General features: G+C 40.4%; 1 protein-coding gene across 5 annotated transcripts in view; it reads right to left on the reverse strand.

Annotated features, from left to right (window-relative positions):
* pax5 (paired box 5) overlaps positions 1-17,871 on the reverse strand; it is a 101,439-nt gene that overhangs the window by 42,659 nt on the left and 40,909 nt on the right. For 4 of the 5 annotated variants that reach the window (XM_015345967.2, XM_015345965.2, XM_006629910.3 and 1 more), the window contains exon 6: positions 10,958-11,133. In XM_015345967.2, the coding sequence (XP_015201453.1) occupies positions 10,958-11,133 (176 nt within the window). The remainder of the gene's footprint in view (positions 1-10,957; positions 11,134-17,871) is intronic. The other variant, XM_015345966.2, reaches the window with a different exon arrangement.

Genomic DNA, 17,871 nt, shown 5'->3' on the forward strand with positions numbered 1-17,871 from the left:
TTTAATAGCCCTCCGCAGTCCCATATCAATAACAGATGAGGTTTAATCGCCCGACACAAAAATTATTTAGGTTTGGTGAGGACGCTCAATGTCATTTGCATAATAGTGCCTCCCCCCCTTTACCTCCCCAGTCAACATCCTCTCATATAAACAAGACCCAAAGACCATAAATAAGAATAAATCACCGCATTGCTGCAGCCTGGCTGGTGACAAGGCCTGCCTAGAAAGAATTTATCTGCACGCAGCACAGATACCATAATTTTAAACACAGAGAAAGCTGGCCTCCATCGCTGTTAAATATCCAGATATGAATTAATAGCCGCTGACACTTGGAACACTGAAGGATAACTTGGCCCCCCAACTCCCAGTCATTCCCTGAAGACAGAAGCGCATTCTGCACACAACGCTATGTTGTTAAATAACTCTCGTGTAAAAGACATGGGGAACTCTCAAGGAAACCTGAATTAGCCGCACAAAAACATGAAAAGTCGTGAAATCAATGTCTCTGTCTGTCTGGTTGATTTCATCCGAGAATTCCCCGATTGGCGCATTACCAGTGGATTTTGTAAGACTGAAGCTTCTGGCGATGTGGGCTATTTTGTGGCGCTGCACAACACAAATGGAATACACAAGCTCCCCCTGACGCAGAGCTCAGAGTTCAGGGTTGGTCGGCCAACGATAAAAGAACCCATTGGAAATGCCAGCAAATAAAGGGCATGTTCCTTAGCCTTTGGAAGCCAGAATAGCACAGCAGGAATCTGAAAGCAGGGGCGTGGGTTCTGGAGTGTCACTGCTCGTGGTCGGAGGGCGCCAGGACACTGGGCCTCACCTTCTCCCTCACCTTCTCCAAGCCCACACATTAATCCATCATGACACTGTCGATCAGAGGTGGCCAGCCCCGATGCTGGAGATCTGCAACCCATCAGCTTTTCCTAGGTAGCCTGAAACCATCAATTTCAAATGTGTAGCAATGTCAATTTCACCAGTCGGGCTCAGGCTGGGAATCTGTCAATGACGCAATCTGTCGATTAAGACCATGTGCAAATGAAAAAACATGAATGCTGTGCGGTTTTTCAAGAACAGAGTGTGAAAGTCTTGATCTTGATAGACTGATCCAGCACTTGCAATTATTCCAACTCTTTCCAAAGAGATTATTAAAGGAGATGTATCAGTCTATTGGATGGTGGGTCTCCGGCACCAGGGCCAGGACTGGGTGTATCTAAGATAAAGATGATGAGACGGTCTTGGCTATGGAAGAGATTTCATCATTCTTGTGCCCTTCCTTCCTGAAGGAACCCTTGCTAACTGTCCCACTAACTGGACTTCATCCACTGAGGAAATTAACTAAAAAAAACGATTCAAACAAGCTGGCCCAAAAGTTACTGATATTGCTATTACAGGGAAATGGTATACACTTTAAGCACACCGTTTTAAAATATATATATATCTAATCTCATATATATTATATAACTCCTAATAATTTTTGAGGAACTATACTCATACAGTGTGCTCTTATTACACAGAGAACTACTTCAGCACCAAGGACAGAAGTGGAAATTAAGAAAATTTACATTCAGCATTGGAAACAGGAGGCATTTCTTTACACAAAGGATTGTGGTAATATAGGACAAACGGCCCTGTTATTTCATAGAAACAGGGTCTCCAGGACCCTTCAAGAAATGTCTGGACAAATCCATCAAATCAACAAACTACTAGCCAAGTGAATTGGTCAAAAAGCCTCCTCCTCTTTGAAACTCTTTTAATGTTCTGTGCTGTTGTAAAACCTGTAAACAGGAAGACTAAGGGCACCGATGATATCAGTCAGAAGTCACAAGCTTTTCTCTTTAGGTAAATATAAGATTTGATTTATTTTAGGAGTTGGTGGGAAGTAGAAGATGAAATAAAAAACTACTGATATTTATGAGGTGTTTACAGTTTAGACAAATTCAGAATTCTACATGAAAGCTAAATTTAAAATAAAAACACTAAATGAAGGGCAGTGTAAAAACAGCAATCCCCAGTGAACAAGTTACATAAAAATTCCACATGGAAGGATGTTAGGAACAAGAAAAGGGACCATCAGTCCCATCATGCCCCTCCTGTCATTACCAGCCTATCAATCTGTTTCCTGAGAGACCCTGCTGAGGCTGCATCCACAGTGTTGTTAAGTAATTTGTTCTGTTCTCTCTCAGCTCTGTGTGGATAGAGCAGAATCCAATCTTCAGCCTCAGATCTTTTTCACTTAAATTTCCCCGTACGTCTCTGGGTTCTGGTGTGAGTCCAAACCAGACACTGAGGTTAACTTTGTCAGTCCAGTGTAGGATTTTGATGACCTCAATCAAGACCTTCATCTAAAATGAAGTGACAATCTTGGCCCTACCTGGTCTCAGTTAGTAACAGAGGGCTTACCGTAAATCGCTTCTCTAACAGTTCTATGAAGTAAAAACCATATACCGGGCAGGATTAGAAAATTTAATAAGCATTGAAATCTAATCAATGGTAATTATTAGACAGAAACAAAAGTGCAAACCTGCTGAATAACATAACGTAACCTGCTTACATTTTTAAACCATACCAAGAAATAATCTTGTACACACTTTCTGAGAAGTGATCAAAATCGACATCTTCCCCTGATTATAATCATTTGATGCAATTTAAGTTAACTGCCTTTCAATTTGAAGAAAATAAGTGAATGTATAGGAGATTGCTCAGTTAAGCTTTTATTAACAAAACTGCCCGAACAGCAAGATGTCTCAAGCCCCATCTCTCTTGGGTACAACTTACTAAACTACTTGGTTGACATTTTTATCTCAAGCAACTTACTTTTACACTCATTTTTACAGGTGGGTATTTTCACTGGATTCGTCTAGTTCGTTGGATGAAGTACTTTGGAAACTAAGTGGCAGTGCATTCAATATCAAGAACAGGATAAAGAACACTCCTTTATCCTCAGGGTTGTGAGAGTACGGAAGAAGCTACCTAGCTATTTTGTTGAAGCAGATACCCTGTCTTCTTTCAAGAAATAGCTAGATGAGCTCCTTTGATCAATTAGTTACTAATTGCGAATAGTCTCCTCTCATTCCTAACCTTTCTTAAGTTATTATGACTGTTATGGTCATTGCCATCCAAGTGGGCAAAACTGTAAAGCTGCTAAACATTGCCTACTGTGTGACTGGGTGCAGTACATGATCATTTTGTTTTGATAAGGTGTTTAACTAAAATCCTTTTTTTTTTGTATGTGGACAATAAAGATTCTGTTTTGTGTTCAAACCCAAAACAAATTTTCCACCTTACCCTCACCCCGCCTGCTCTTCATAACTTTCGGTTAATTCCCCAACAGGCTGAGATGGGGAACTCTATGTCTGCTGCCTTCTGCTATGTACTGTAATCATTGGTGTGGTTTGGCTAAGTCAGACCTAGTTAATGTATGTCTTATCTATGCAACCATTCACACTGACCATAAAAGTTCCATTTATTGGGCTGATGCTTCTATCCAAAGCAACTTACATTGACAGTGTGTAGACCAGCAAGCATTTCACTGAAGCAACCTCAGGAAAGAACTCCACTCAAAATTAGGATACCAACACCCAGCCTAGGAGGTGAGCTGACAGGTTTTCAGCTGCAAGGCCAGAGCCCTGATCACTGGTCACTCCAGTCTGCGGAGCACTTTATATGACATAATAAAATGTCAAACGTGTACGCCTTAAATAAGAAACACTGACCCCCATGAACACTGCTTGCGAAAATTAAAATCAGTTGTAAAAATGAAAACAGTGATACTGAATGGGCGTCACCAGTGAAACTAAGACTAGGCAATTCATGGGATTTAGTATTATTCTCTACTGGGGCATCAGCTGACAAGCAGAAAGGCAGTGTCACAGAACATGCAGCTCTCCTTCAATGTCTGTGGATGATGACAGACTGACCGACACATGGATATCTGCAGTCTACAGTGCTGTCCTCAGCTACTGTAACAGGCCTCCGAAACCTCCTCTCGCACTCACTGCCTGGTTGTCTGACACGCCCAGAGACGACCCTAGCCCCCTTTCCAACTGACCTCTCTCCCCAGTTTAACCTCTGAACTCAGAGGGCGCCCCTCCCACCCCAGCTGTCTCCCCGTCCTGGGGCTGTCTACCTCTGCCTCCCCCATTTTGTTGTGCTATTGATCTGTTGGCAGCAATGGGCTAGATAATTAGCCAGGAATTAGGGTTTCTATTACAGCCAGGAGACTGCCCCGGCTGATTTATCACCTGAATAATTTACTGTGATTGAAAGGAAATTAAAATGAACTCTGGTTGACAACTGTGCACTTTTTATGGGCTCCTGTGAAGTCAAAAGCCAAATTAATAGGCTGCTGTTGCTTAATAGTCTTCTGAGAATAAAGCTGAGGCAGGTTGCTTAGGAGAGAGAGTGAGAGAGGCCAAAAAGAAGGAGATGGAGAGACAGAGAGAGGTTTGCTGATACATCGCTGCTAACCTTTTTCTTTCAAAATGAACTTAAGTCTGAAAATTGAAAAGTAAGAGAACAGACCTGAGAGATGAGTTGAGACTTTTTCTGAGCAATAAGGGTCTGTAATTTAATACACATGTGAATACAATGGATATTTTTACAAATCAGTATGAGTAGTATCCTTGTTGTTACCTTTGGTATTAAAAACATCTAATTTTTTTTTTAAAAATCCCCTTTCTCTCATTTAATAATAAATGGGTGGTAAATTTTTACTTTATTTTTTTTTCAAATTTCAACTGTTTGCCTTTAAACACATTCTTTGCTGTTTATATAGCAGAAGATTTATTTTGGCATCTAAGTAAAATCAAAGTTCAACGTTCATAGTTGAGCCTTGTTTGCTTAAACAGAAAAATGATTTTACCTTTGCCCATGCATTACAGTTTAATATCAGCTCCTAAATCTATTTATTCTGACTAGGTACACGAAGCACGCAGTTGACTGAAATTACTGGCACGTTTCATTTACAGCACAATCTGCCTGACCCATCGTATTGGACACTACAGGACCTACAGAACGTATCGTATTGGAAATGATGATGGGTCATCATTTATCACCAGAATCATTTAAATAACCTCTCAGGACCCATACAGTGCGAGTCTTTCACCCCTGTTCTCTTAAACTATCAAGCACCATGTCCCTTGTCTTAGCTTAAGCATTCCTGTGATCTGACTGGAAAGATCTTAGTAAAAACAAGAGCAAGTCTAATTACTGCAAGTACAGGCCCAGAACAAACCAATGAACACTTTTAGGCACCGTGAAGGGATTCAATGCAGAAGAAATCTGAAACTACTAGAATGACCTCCTTTTGTGATAATAACAGAAGTGCTTTACAAGTATAATCATAATACCCACTGGTTGTCCTTCATCCTCAGTTAAAAGCACGACACGATTTGGGGTGTCACAGAAGCTCAATAATAGCTCAAACACTGTGCTCAAGGTCAGGAGACGGCACTAGGGCTCTGTTCCTGCACTATTTCCATGGTGTGTCACCTGTGTACACAGGTGTATTCTTTGAACGCCAGAGTGCCGGAGTGAATAATCTATCTCTATGCCAATGCAGCTGTTTTCAAGCACGTCCACTTCTATTTGACCTGCGGTGAATACCCCACTTAAGTCACGTCAGGGAGGGGATGGTGCTCGACAAGATTATGCAACTGACGAGACGCGCATGTATCCATAGATCCTCCGAAACGTGAAAAACCGCACAAGTGAAAACACAAGTAAGGAACAAACAGGGTGTAGGCCAGGATATTTGCATGATGATGATCTCTGACATGGTAGTGATACACCTTCCACCTTGATGTCTGACTCCTCTACACTTCAGCAGGGCAGCAAAGCTGGGCACTGAATTGCCTGTGGAAAACCAGGCTACTGCGAGAAGCGGTAATGTTGACCAGCAGGGGGCACTCTTTCCTTTGGACCAGAGATTGTAGAGCAGTTCCTGAGTGTGGTGATGAGGGTCAAAATGGAACGAGAGGTGTGCCGGTGTCTGAAGAAGATGACAAAGGTCCCAGCTGCTTGAGGTGATTTAAGAACTCTAGAACTTGGCATGTGCTGCTTTTCCAAAAAGCTTACTGCAAGTGTTTCTTGCTAAACCTATTCTGCACTGCACTACTTAGAAAGTATGTACCATCAAGTAAAGACAAACAGTCCCAAAACTCTCTTGCTGTTCTTCTATCACTTTAAACTGCGAAACTCCACAGTGTCGCGTACAACTCACAGAAATTGCCATAATGCGTCGTGGCAGTAATAGACGCATTTGATTTTTCCAAGGTAGATATTGTTTGCATTATTAGGTTTCAGTCAGAAATACTGAAAGAAATGTTTGAAATGCGATTTTCCTAAGTTCCAAGGGTATGCTTGCTTGTCATCAGTAGACAATACCTGTACCTCTTGAAATCACCTGTGCTTCACTGATCAATTGCTGTCCCACAGCAATCCTCTCCACTGTCCTGTGACTATCAACTGACAAGGCAAGGAACTGCTTTATTGCCCCAAGCATCCCCACCTCAATCACCTTAAGTTTTGTCCTCCTAGGATCCTATTCTAAAACGTGACATGTCTTGGGAGATGGATAGCAAAATTCAAAAGGCAAAAGAAAAGAAGAGGCTGTGTCACGACCATCCGACACCAGTACAGAAACAACCCAGGTGAAGACTCAAATTTCTTGTAAGGGCAATCTTTATGTCTGATGAAAGGTATGGGTATAACTGAGTAAAGACTGAGCAATGTGCTAGTCGTAGCTTGCAATAAGCTTCTCAGTTGTTTCCAGACAGCATTTAGCATAAATACAGAATCCACAGGATCACAATCATGGGGGCCAGAAGCCTTGAGAATATCAATGTCAAGCAGCCGAAGAAGACGACTCATAAGAGTCACTCAAGTGACATAAGGCTTCAGAACTTCTCTTTGGTGCTTATTGAGCTGTTTCACAGCTGTGTAGTACACAAAGCTCTCCTTCTATTGACACAACACAGGACACAAGCTGAAAAAAAAAACACTGCCATCGCGTCTACATGGAGGAGTCACTAGAAAATGAACAATCGCTTTTTCTCACGTTAGTGAATTTACTAATTGAACTACAATTCCCGTCGTGCCACTGCAGAGATGTTACAGCAGGCGGCAATGTGCCACAGAAATGTGCTGTAAAACCTCATTTAGGGCATTTTCCACTCTTGCAGTTAATGATAAAAGTAAAGAGAAAAAGTTTGACACCACAGGTCATGGGGTTATGAATAATGGGCTGAAATGTCTAACAACTCTCAGCATTTCAAGAAAAGTGAATTTTCATTATTCATGATTCATAATTTATAATTTCTAGAAAGTTGTGTTACAAAATATCTGCAATCCAGTGTCTCTTATAACACTTTAACATTTTTTAGACATCAGAACATTTCAAATGAGTGTTTGAGACTCAAAAAGTGCCTTCCCTGAATTATATTTTATGTTAATACAGTATGTATTAGGATTACACTCTTTCTTGTGATACATATACAGGTTAAAACATTTACAAAATCAAATAATTACAGTGCCCTCCCAAAGTATTGGGTTGGCAAAGTAAAACAGTGATGTTTGCTCTACAGTCAAACAATACAGTATGTATTTGTGATAATGAGATTAATATGCTTGACAAGTACAATATAATGTCCATTTTATAATTGGATAATTTCACACATACAGTACATTTGATCATATAATAATAGAAACATACTTCATGTCCAACCCAGTGAATTTCAAGTGACATAAAAAAGTATTTGGACATGTTCACTTTAAGTATATTTCAGAGTCAGTATTTAGTTGCATATACCTCTGTGGCAATAACTTTGACTTCTTCCCTGTTCTCTTCCCTGAGTTTTCTTCCTTCGATTTATTTTCACCAGCATGTAAAATGTATGGCATTACCTTCACCATGTTCCATAATTTGCTTGGAAAGAAGAGGATGAGCCTGGAGAGTTTTGGAAAATTGTTTATGGACAGATGAGAACAATAATGGTAAATATTTAGCTTTATGTTTCAATTTTCCTGTACCAATACTTTTAGATTCCACTATTATATGTTTTAAATTATATGCATGTGTCTCAGCAAACCACATCTCCTGACTATGAACTTAGAAGATTTTTGAATCAATAAAATAAGTAGGTAGTGACCGTCTATCAAGGATACCAATAAGAATGCATCACTTTTTAACACTATTTTAATGGATGGTTTGCCCAAAGTAGTCTATAATTGCCTATCTACTGACTTTAGCATTTAAATGAAATACAGTTGACCCCTTTACACTCTGTACATCACGAATTACTGCATCTTTATTGCAATGGTCATTTTTTTAAATCTTACTAGTTAATAAGAGTGTGACGTCCAAGCTGAAAACTCGGGTGTCACCCGAAGAAGATTCTTTTCTTCTCATTCCATAAACAAACAAACATATGTGAAAAAACTGAAGAAATGGTGTTCAAGCCCTAAAGCAGTTGGTGGCCTTTCATACTGTGTGTAGTGATTCACAAGGAACGTATTACCCCGGGTAATTCATATAAGTATTTCAGAATATACATAGTCAACAATCTAAGCAGGGCTGCTCAGGTTGAAAGTGTGTTTTTGTTCCATTGTTCAGCGGCGCTTGAATTTTTTTACAAAGATTAAGAGTGGCTGATTTTTAGTAAGAGTTGGACATAAAATAATGTTCCTCTTTAACCAAGCTGTAATTGAGAGCATTATTAGCTATGTTATATCAGTGTGGTTTGTTAATTTATCATTGCTAACTTATTTGGGTGCCCAAACATTTGCACATGCCACATTTACTGTTTTATTTTTTTCAATCTGTTAAATTTAGCAAATAAATAGTAACTGTAATATTTGCAGAAACGTGTCCAGTTTAAGTCTGTTTCGCGGCAAAGGCTGTGTTAACTTCTTTTCACTTTGAAAATCAACAAACCATGTCATTTGGCCAGGGGTGCCCAAACGTTTGCATACAAATGTATTGTCCAAACAGCAATGAAGGTTATACTGTAGGAGTGAAACAGGACTCTCCTTGCAGATATGTTTTGAACAGTCCATGATTAGACAGGTGGAAAAAATTCTGTCAGATCCTTGTCATATTCTTAATTCTGAATATCAACTTGTTCCCTCTGGAAAATGTTCAGGGTTCCCAAATGCAGATCAAATGGTTTAAAAACAAATATGAATTTGTTCCCTTATTGATTAAAGCAGTTAAATCCAATTAAATGACAAAGGTCAATAAATAAAAAAGGGTAACTGGGTCAGTATAAACCATTTAGCTGTAACAATCTGTGTATGTGAAATATGTCATGGCTTTTTTAATTAGTTAAGCGGATGCAATAGATGTGACATGTAATTTTGTGTGATGTATTCAGATGTACAGGAACAATGTAAGTCCATAAAAAAAATTCCCCCAGTGGACAAATAAGTTTATCTTAGATTGTATTATATTGTATCCAAACAACTACTCCAGTATTGTTTCACCGCAACTGTGAGATTGCAATTTAATTGTTTTGAAACCTTTGTTTTGAACCTGAACAATTTCCTCAGTCAGAGACAGAGCTGCGCATAGAAAAGAATTAGTTATCACTAGCAGGGGGAGCTAAAGTCACTTCCTTTATTACATCACAGAATGAACACAGAGATCAGCAGAGGGCAGCCAAATGTCACAGAAGGTTTCACAATGAACCTCACTGGAAATGGCCTTTTGATTTCATACGCGATCATCATGATTAACAAACTCCAAGTATCTCGTGATTAATAAGGAGGCTTTTAGCTTTTATTTTACCATGCTTACAGAGTCTGGCATTCAATGAACGTTCTCGCTGAGCTACTGATCCCTGTTATTATTTCTTAACATTCGGCATGTGAGCTCCCTCTTCACACAACAAATAAAGGAAGGACTCCACTAGTCCATGTTCACATACAAAGGACCTTGTAACAGATATTGACCGCATTGTAACTTCCATCAGATAGGACTGAATATGACATGTGGAGAAAGTGCCCAAGCAAATGAAATATCTGCGAGCACAAATCCATCCACTTGTGAAGCTATCCCATTGTGTGGTGCCTGTGGCTCTACTGGAATAGAGAAAGTTTTGCACACAACCTGCAAAATCCAGGACGTCCACGACTCGGTGTTACAGAAATGTAACATTGCAGTCAGCTGTAAAGAACTAATGTAACGCAACTGGGTCAGATAAACTTACAGAAACCGTTTTTCATTTTTTCCTGTTTTTTTGTTAGTCTTGCACAAATCTATTCCAGAATATCTTCTTTCTCATGATTTGCAAAAGAGTGTGCAAAATATCCCTAAATATCCAACGTAACATAATCAGTAGCTGATTTCTTGATATTTGATTCCTTGGTATTTCTGTATCAAGAAATACCCGAGGGTGGGAAATGAATAGAGATGAGTTTGTTTGAATGTTGCCTTGCTACTTCTACCTGCACTACTTGAGGTAGAAAAAATTGAGTTGGAATTTGGTTTGTTCACAACCCTAAAGTTAAATGTTTCCAACACAGAGAAAAAGTAGAAACGAATTAAGCAGATCAAAAGAAGCCACCTTTAAAAGCTTTCATTTTGCAAGCCCACTCAAAGACATTCAAGCATGTGACACCTTCGTTTGGTTAGTTACCACAACCACACTCACAACATTGCAGTGCAGTGCGGGTCGCGAAAAAAGATTTCTTTTTTGCACCGTCGGTGCCAAAATGCCAGGTTTTAAAAAATGTTTTTTGCGCTACAAAACACGGGTGGCCAGACAACAACGCCGATCTACGCCGCTTTGTGGTTGCGGTTTCTTCGGATCGGCAGGTCAGGAGGCCCGTGCGAGTTGAGAGACAGCCCCCGTCGCGAGTGAATGTGAAGGTGTCACAGTGCCGAACCAGGAGAGCAGGAGAGGCCCCAGGTGAAAGAAAGAAGACTACTGGTGAGTGATCTTTCCCTTACCTGCTCTGGCTTGATGGGCTCAGGGGCTGTAAAGATGTCGGGGTAGTGCTGTCTTTCAAACACTCGGTCCAGTACCTCTAACTGCTGCTGGGTGAAGAGGTCTCCTCTCATCTGCTTCCGCAGGAAGTCCCGGCCAGGGTGCGAGTGACCATTGGGTAGGGGAGACTCTTGCATTGCTGCTCGGCCCCAGGGAGAGAAGGGAGAAGAGAGGTGAGACGGAGTCAGGATGCAGCCTGGGGGAGATTCCTCGCTCCAACCACACACGACTTCTTCACTGTCGGGCGTGGTCAGTGACGAAGATGGGAAACGATGGCGTAAGTACGAGCTGGTGGGGAAGTGCCTACAAGTGAAGAAGGCTTGTACAGCAGACTAACCCGAGGATAAAGAGGATTACTGCCTGTAAAAATGATCATTTCTGCAGAAATCTTACAATATCGTGGACTTAAACATACTCACTTCTCTCATTTGTGCTCAAAACAAATCACTTAATCATTGACAGACATGATAAAACTGCAAAAACTACATTGAAATCTTGTATTTTTGCATGGCATTCATATTCACAGCAGCAGATACAGCAGTTAGTTCTACTATTCACATTTCATTAATCTAGAAATGTAAAATGTCTTTGAAGTAATGTGAATATTTTAACTGCATTTTACATTGTTGTATGTCCATAACATGGTACATGCTATTACGTACAAAATGTGAATTCTGTGGTGGATACCTGACTGGCAAAACCTGAATGGCAAAACAGTGTGGTACTGTGGTAATTCCATATCTACACTGGCATTTTTCTTACAATAATATTTTTCTTTGAGCTTTAGCACCAAATTCCACATTTCAAGTCAAATGCAGGTGAATGTCAGTTTGAGAACACACAGTATTATAGGTATAAAATCTGTAAAGAGAAAACAGGATATTGATTCTAATCTACTAGCACTTATCCAAGTGTCACTCAAAATACTGACTGCATTATAACACAGTCTGCCTTATATTTTTATACTCAAAACCACAAACGAGCAGCAAAAAAATATAATCTCTTCAAGTGTTTGTTTTCTTTTAATTTATTATTTCATTATAGGCGTTTGCTATGGTTTCATCAGAGACAACAGAGGAGAAAAAAAAGAGAAAAACTCATCTGAAAGTAAAGTTATTCATTGAAGCAAAATGTCCCTGAAAGAACATCACAGTCCTCTGAGTTACAGTTTCACTGTACATCAAGCCCCAGATGACACGGGAGAGAGAGAAAAAAAAAAAAAGATAAATCAAAAGAGATCCAAAAATACTTTTCATTTGGAGAAGATATATATCAGGCCATTTCAGGGGCCCTGATGGAGTCTCAGCAGAGCCTCCATTATCCCACTGCTGCTGGGAGTCTAGAGACAGCCAGCAGTAGATTATATTCGCCTGTGAGATGGTCAGCGATATATATATATATGATCTCCAACCTCTATTGATTGACCAATTTCACAAGCAAAGACTGGTGAAATGAAGCTGAAATGAACATCATGCTTTAACTCATTGAACCTATCAGCCCTGAGTTAATCCCACTGTCCACTCTCCCTGATAGAATTCAATTGATCAATCATGTAGCGGTGATGGTACCATTTCACTGGCTTATTGCTTCTTCATTTCAAAGCTTGACCTGCTAGATACACTCGGCCCCACTGCGGAGTTCCTGGGATACACAAAGATCAGTGCGCGGCAGCTACAACAGCCTGCCTGCGCACACATGTGAAATCGATGCCTGTGTGCTCCAGTGTAACAGGACCCTGGTGCTTTTTTAACCCTAATCAATTCCGGTTTCATGGACTTTATCTTATATGTCAGATGGATACCAGATGCAAAAAATGTTAACTTTTTAATGCATAATAATCATAATAATTCCTTACACTTATACTGGATAGCGCTTTTCTGGACACTCCACTCAAAGCGTTTTACAGGTAATGGGGACTCCCCTCCACCACCACCAATGTGTTGCCCCACCTGGATGATGCAACAGCAGCCAAAGTGAACCAGTACGCTCACCACACATCAGAAAACAGTGGGGAGGAGAGCAGAGTTATGAAACCAGTTCTTAGATGGTGATTATTCAAGGCCATGATCGGTTAAGGTCAATGGGAAATTGGGCCAGGATGCCAGGGTTACACCCCTACTCTTTTCAAGAAACGCCCTGGGATTGTTAATGACCACAGAGAGTCAGGACCTCTGTTTTATGTCCGAAGGACGGCACCTTTTTACAGTATAGTGTCCCCGTCACTATACTGGGGCATTAGGACCCACATGGACCACAGGGTGAGCGCCCCCTGCTGGCCCCACTAACACCTCTTCCAGCAGCAACCTTAGTTTTTCCCAGGAGTCTCCCATCCAGGTACTGACCAGGCTCACACCTGCTGAGCTTCAGGGGGTAGCTAGTTGTGAGCTGCAGGGTGATATGGCTGCTGGCTGACATCAACCTTGCATCCCTTGTTAATTCAGAAAAACATTGTGTTCATTTTGAAGCATTTAGAAATCACCACATAGCACCATGGGACACTGACTGACTTCATGAAAGTGACCGCGCTGACACTCACAAGAAAAGGTAAAAATACCAGCATATATTGCTTACACAAAAGCAGCATTATGTCAATCTGAGTCTACTTTTTGAATCCCTGGTTCTCTTTCTTTAGCAAAGGTGCCTTGAAAATGTTTTCACCACCCCTTTCTAAATAATGTCCCATTTTGTTGAATTGCTCGTTATATAAACATACTGTACCATTTGGTTTCTCTTTACAGCTTTTTGCTGACATTTAACGTCTTTTGACCATATAAGCGTTAAGATGTGATCACTATTAGAACAGTGTATTCATCATTTGTAATTAAAGACAATGGGACATAATTGAAAGGGTGGTGAATACTTCAGCATTATGTTGTACACTGCAAAATGGAAAACGCTGCCATCTTTTTGTGGATATTTATGGGGGAACTTCACAACAAACAGGCAAAGCTTGAACAATTGCCCACCAAATTAAAAAATTCAGGTTTCCATACAAGCTTTCACTTTTGCCTTTTCCTTAGACATGACCCATTCCCTTCCCTTGCCTGAAATCTAAACCTTGCAGGGCTAGACATGGTCATGCAATCACCAGAAGGGCTTTTAACAGAAAAGGAATGGGTGATCAGGACAAGGAAGTGGAGAGGGTTAAACCCTAAGAGACTCAGCACTGTAGGTTTCCCAGGTTTGAGAGAAGGGATCACAGCTTAATAGGCCTGTGAGTATGTGCCTTGCTGCTGGTGTGACTTTTACAGTAACACGCAAGATAATATAGCAATTACACTGGAATTCACAGGGGGGGCAGCCCTGAGATTGAGCCAGACGATTAATCAACGCAACAGATTCAGACAAGCTGGGGGTTTTAAGCACTTTACTGTTATCAAAGTGTAAAACATCCTCTCATGAAAATGGAGAACTAATGAAAATGCAGCCTGGTAATGAACTCTTCCTCACCTTGGCCATGAATTAAGTGAAATGGGTTATTTTCACAGCTACAGCAAACGGAAAGAACTCTGCCCTACGCACAATTTCACACATCAACATGGAAGGTCAGTTTTTCTTTGTTTCCAAGAAACAGTGAGGCCATTCCCCTCACAACATGTAGTTTTGGGTAAAGTCCTTTTGAAAAAACGACTCCAGAATTCTTACTATGGTTAGGGGGAATTACTGCACCTAAAATTATTTTAATGCCTAAACATCTCTGCTAAAATATTTCAGAGTAATTTATATAAAAAGCACATAGTGAATAACACATAACTTGGAAGCACAATTCTCCAAATGTTTTAATGCACAGATCACCTAATTAAAGAACGGGAAACTCCACGTCATGGAGACATTTTGAACATGGTGATCAAAAGTAGTTCAGGTGGGTAGCTGCATCAGCATGCGTAGGCTGCAAAGGAACAAGTAAGTCTCCACAGCCGAAACGTTGTGTTTTCTTTCTTCTTTTTTCAGCATGGAATAAACCTATTGCTTGTTCCTTTGTGATCCAAAGCCAATCAAAGATGTTCTCTTTCCTTTAGTGCCTTGGAGTCATAAATCAATCCCTCCACTGTCTGCTGTACCAACAACCACATCTTAAGCCAGGAACCTTAGAAAAAACAGTTTCTTTCTTAGATGTTTGCAGATTTGCCTAAAAATGGAAGGAGCATTATGCGTCCCAAGAGCAAACTGTTGTCAAAAATGTTTCATAAACGCACAGAAACCTTTCCTTTCCCGTGACCAGGACAGAATGCTGGAGGGGGTCCATTACAGAAACCAATCCATCGATTCAAGCAGTATTCAGCACAGATGGAAAGAAAAACAAGCCCAACTGCTGTTTAATGGAAGCGGGTCTCAACCGCTGAATGCTTCTCGGTCAGCTACCCTGCCTCTCTTCACAATTAAACTGCAGGAAAATGAGAGAGCGTGAGAGCTGCTCTTTCTCCTTTTTTTTAACAACTACTAAAAATCAATTTATTAGCACTCCCCAGCCGTGCTCAGGCTCGCTCGTCTACTTGAGTTTTGTCAGCCCAGCCCCTGCAAACACTTAACTTTATTGACAGTTCATTTACTGGCACACTCCCAGGCGCATGCCGATGATCTGGTGGTCTGCCCAGCCAGGACCGCAGAGCGTCGGGATTTTAAATACTCCCCAGCCACAGGGGAAGGCGAGTGGGAGGAGGAGGAGAAGGAGGTGGCGGCGGGGGGGAGCTTGAGAGGAGAGGGAAGCTGGCAGCAGTTGTTACCATAACAAACTCAATTGTTCTCAGCAGTGCTCGAGCAAATAGAGTCATTAATTACGCTGGCTGTTGGCTGGAGTGGCAATCAGCACGAAGCGGCTCACAGCTTCCTCTCTGGGAGACAAGACAGATGCCATTAAAAATCAAAATCAAGGGGATAACGGGGGAAAAAAAAATTAAACAAAACACCAGCGTGCGTGCCAGCTGGACTTGGCCCACGGGCTGACCCGCACTGTCTGTCCAAGTCTTCTGGAATCCCCATTCCTGTCAGCATGGGAGATGTCCCACAAAGAGACTGTTTTTATCGAGAGACAGTTATTTACTCTAAATGGCAGGATTCCTGTCTCCAAATAGCAATTCAGCACCAAAGATCGGAGGTAAGTTACTGCCTCACTCCACATATACATACACACTGCTTCCACCAGCTACCCCAAGTTCAGCTTAAAGAAAAGTGCAAATATGAATGATGATGTTCAAGTCGGCATGTTTGTAAATCAATAATCATCTGTTTTATGAAAATGTGGGCTTCCTCTTGACTTGACTGATAAGAAATCATGACTACCAAGGTAGTAAGAGACAGAAGAGTTTATGGTACTAGAAGCACTCTTCATTAATACACACAGTACCTAGGGCCAGATGCTATTTTACAAGTTGTGCTGAACGAAACAAGAGGTTATTCAGAAGCTACTGATAAAGCTCTTCCATCACCAAGACGGGGGTACTGCCCATGGACTGGAAGGGGGACAAAAGTGACCCTAGTAATTATAAACCCAATTACTTCTATTACATGTAAAGTTATGAACAAATATTTGAACTAAATTAAAGGATTACCGATTTGAAAATCAGATCCTAGGGGTTAGTCAACAAGGATTTAACAAAGGTTAGTCTTGCCTAACCGACTTAGTTCTTTCAATAATTTAGAAACATTTATGATGTGATAAAATGTTCTGACATATACTGTATAGATTTTCAGAAAGTTTTTGATAAAGTTCCTCAAAAAGATTAGCTTGTAGGCATACAGGAAAACATAGGTGCTTGGATTTTGAGAACTGAAAATAGAATTGAGAAAATAGAAAGTATAGAGAAGGTTTGAAGACTCAAATTGTAATGATATAATGATTGGAGTACTTCAAGTACCTCAATCTCATATTAGTAGGACGTACAAATACTATAGAACCATCTATGTCTTCAAAAAGATATAGATAAAATTCAAGATTGGTCAAACACCTGGCCGAAGATGCTTAATAAAGACATTGTAAAGGTTTATATTGTAAATACAAAGTGGAAAGTACTGTGATAGAAGAGGCTACTTATAAAAAAGACTAAATGTTATGGCACAAAGTTAAAAGTGTAGATTTTAAATCAAGGGATGATTTGTTAGAATCATATAATGCACTTGTGAAGCCTAATTTAGAATACTGAGTAAAATACAGTTTTGGTTACCTTTATAGAAAAGATACAACTGCCCACTAATCAGCCCAGAGAAGAACTACCAGACACATTACAGGGCGTAAGAGAATCTCCTAAACTGCCAGATTGAAGGAACTCTGTCTCTTTAATCTTGAACAAAGAAGATCCCGAAAAAACCCGATACAAATATTTAAAATCAACAAAGCCATTGACAAGGTCAAAACAGAAGACTTCTTCGGGAACAACAGTTCAACACGAACCAGAGTACACAGGTGGACACTACACAGAGAAAATTAGGCACTTCCTTTCATACAGGTGGGAGTATGGAAAAGGCTACCCAACCATAGAGTTGAAGCCAATACTCTTGTTTCTTTCAAAAAACTACGGAATGAGATCTTTGCATACAAATCCTCTCATTTGTAACTGTTCTTGTGTTCTTATGGTTACTTCATCTCATGTCCAGTTGCACTGTACGACCCAACAGGTCACATCATAACCACTGATTACATTGGGTAGAGAAAGGGCTGGGGATGGATAACTAGCCCATGATGATCATGATCATCATGGGTATCTTGTGCAAAAGGGTGGAGAAGTAAACTACCAATGAAGAGGTGCAAAAGTTAACATATCATCCTGAATGTGTGAAAGATATGCCTTCAAAGCATATAATAAGCTTAACAGAAGCATATAACAAAACACAAGTCCAGCTACTTCTTAGGATGTCATCATCCATACATTACATTACAACC

Source organism: Lepisosteus oculatus, chromosome 1, assembly GCF_040954835.1.
Source record: "Lepisosteus oculatus isolate fLepOcu1 chromosome 1, fLepOcu1.hap2, whole genome shotgun sequence".
In the NCBI taxonomy this organism is placed as follows: Eukaryota; Metazoa; Chordata; class Actinopteri; order Semionotiformes; family Lepisosteidae; genus Lepisosteus; species Lepisosteus oculatus.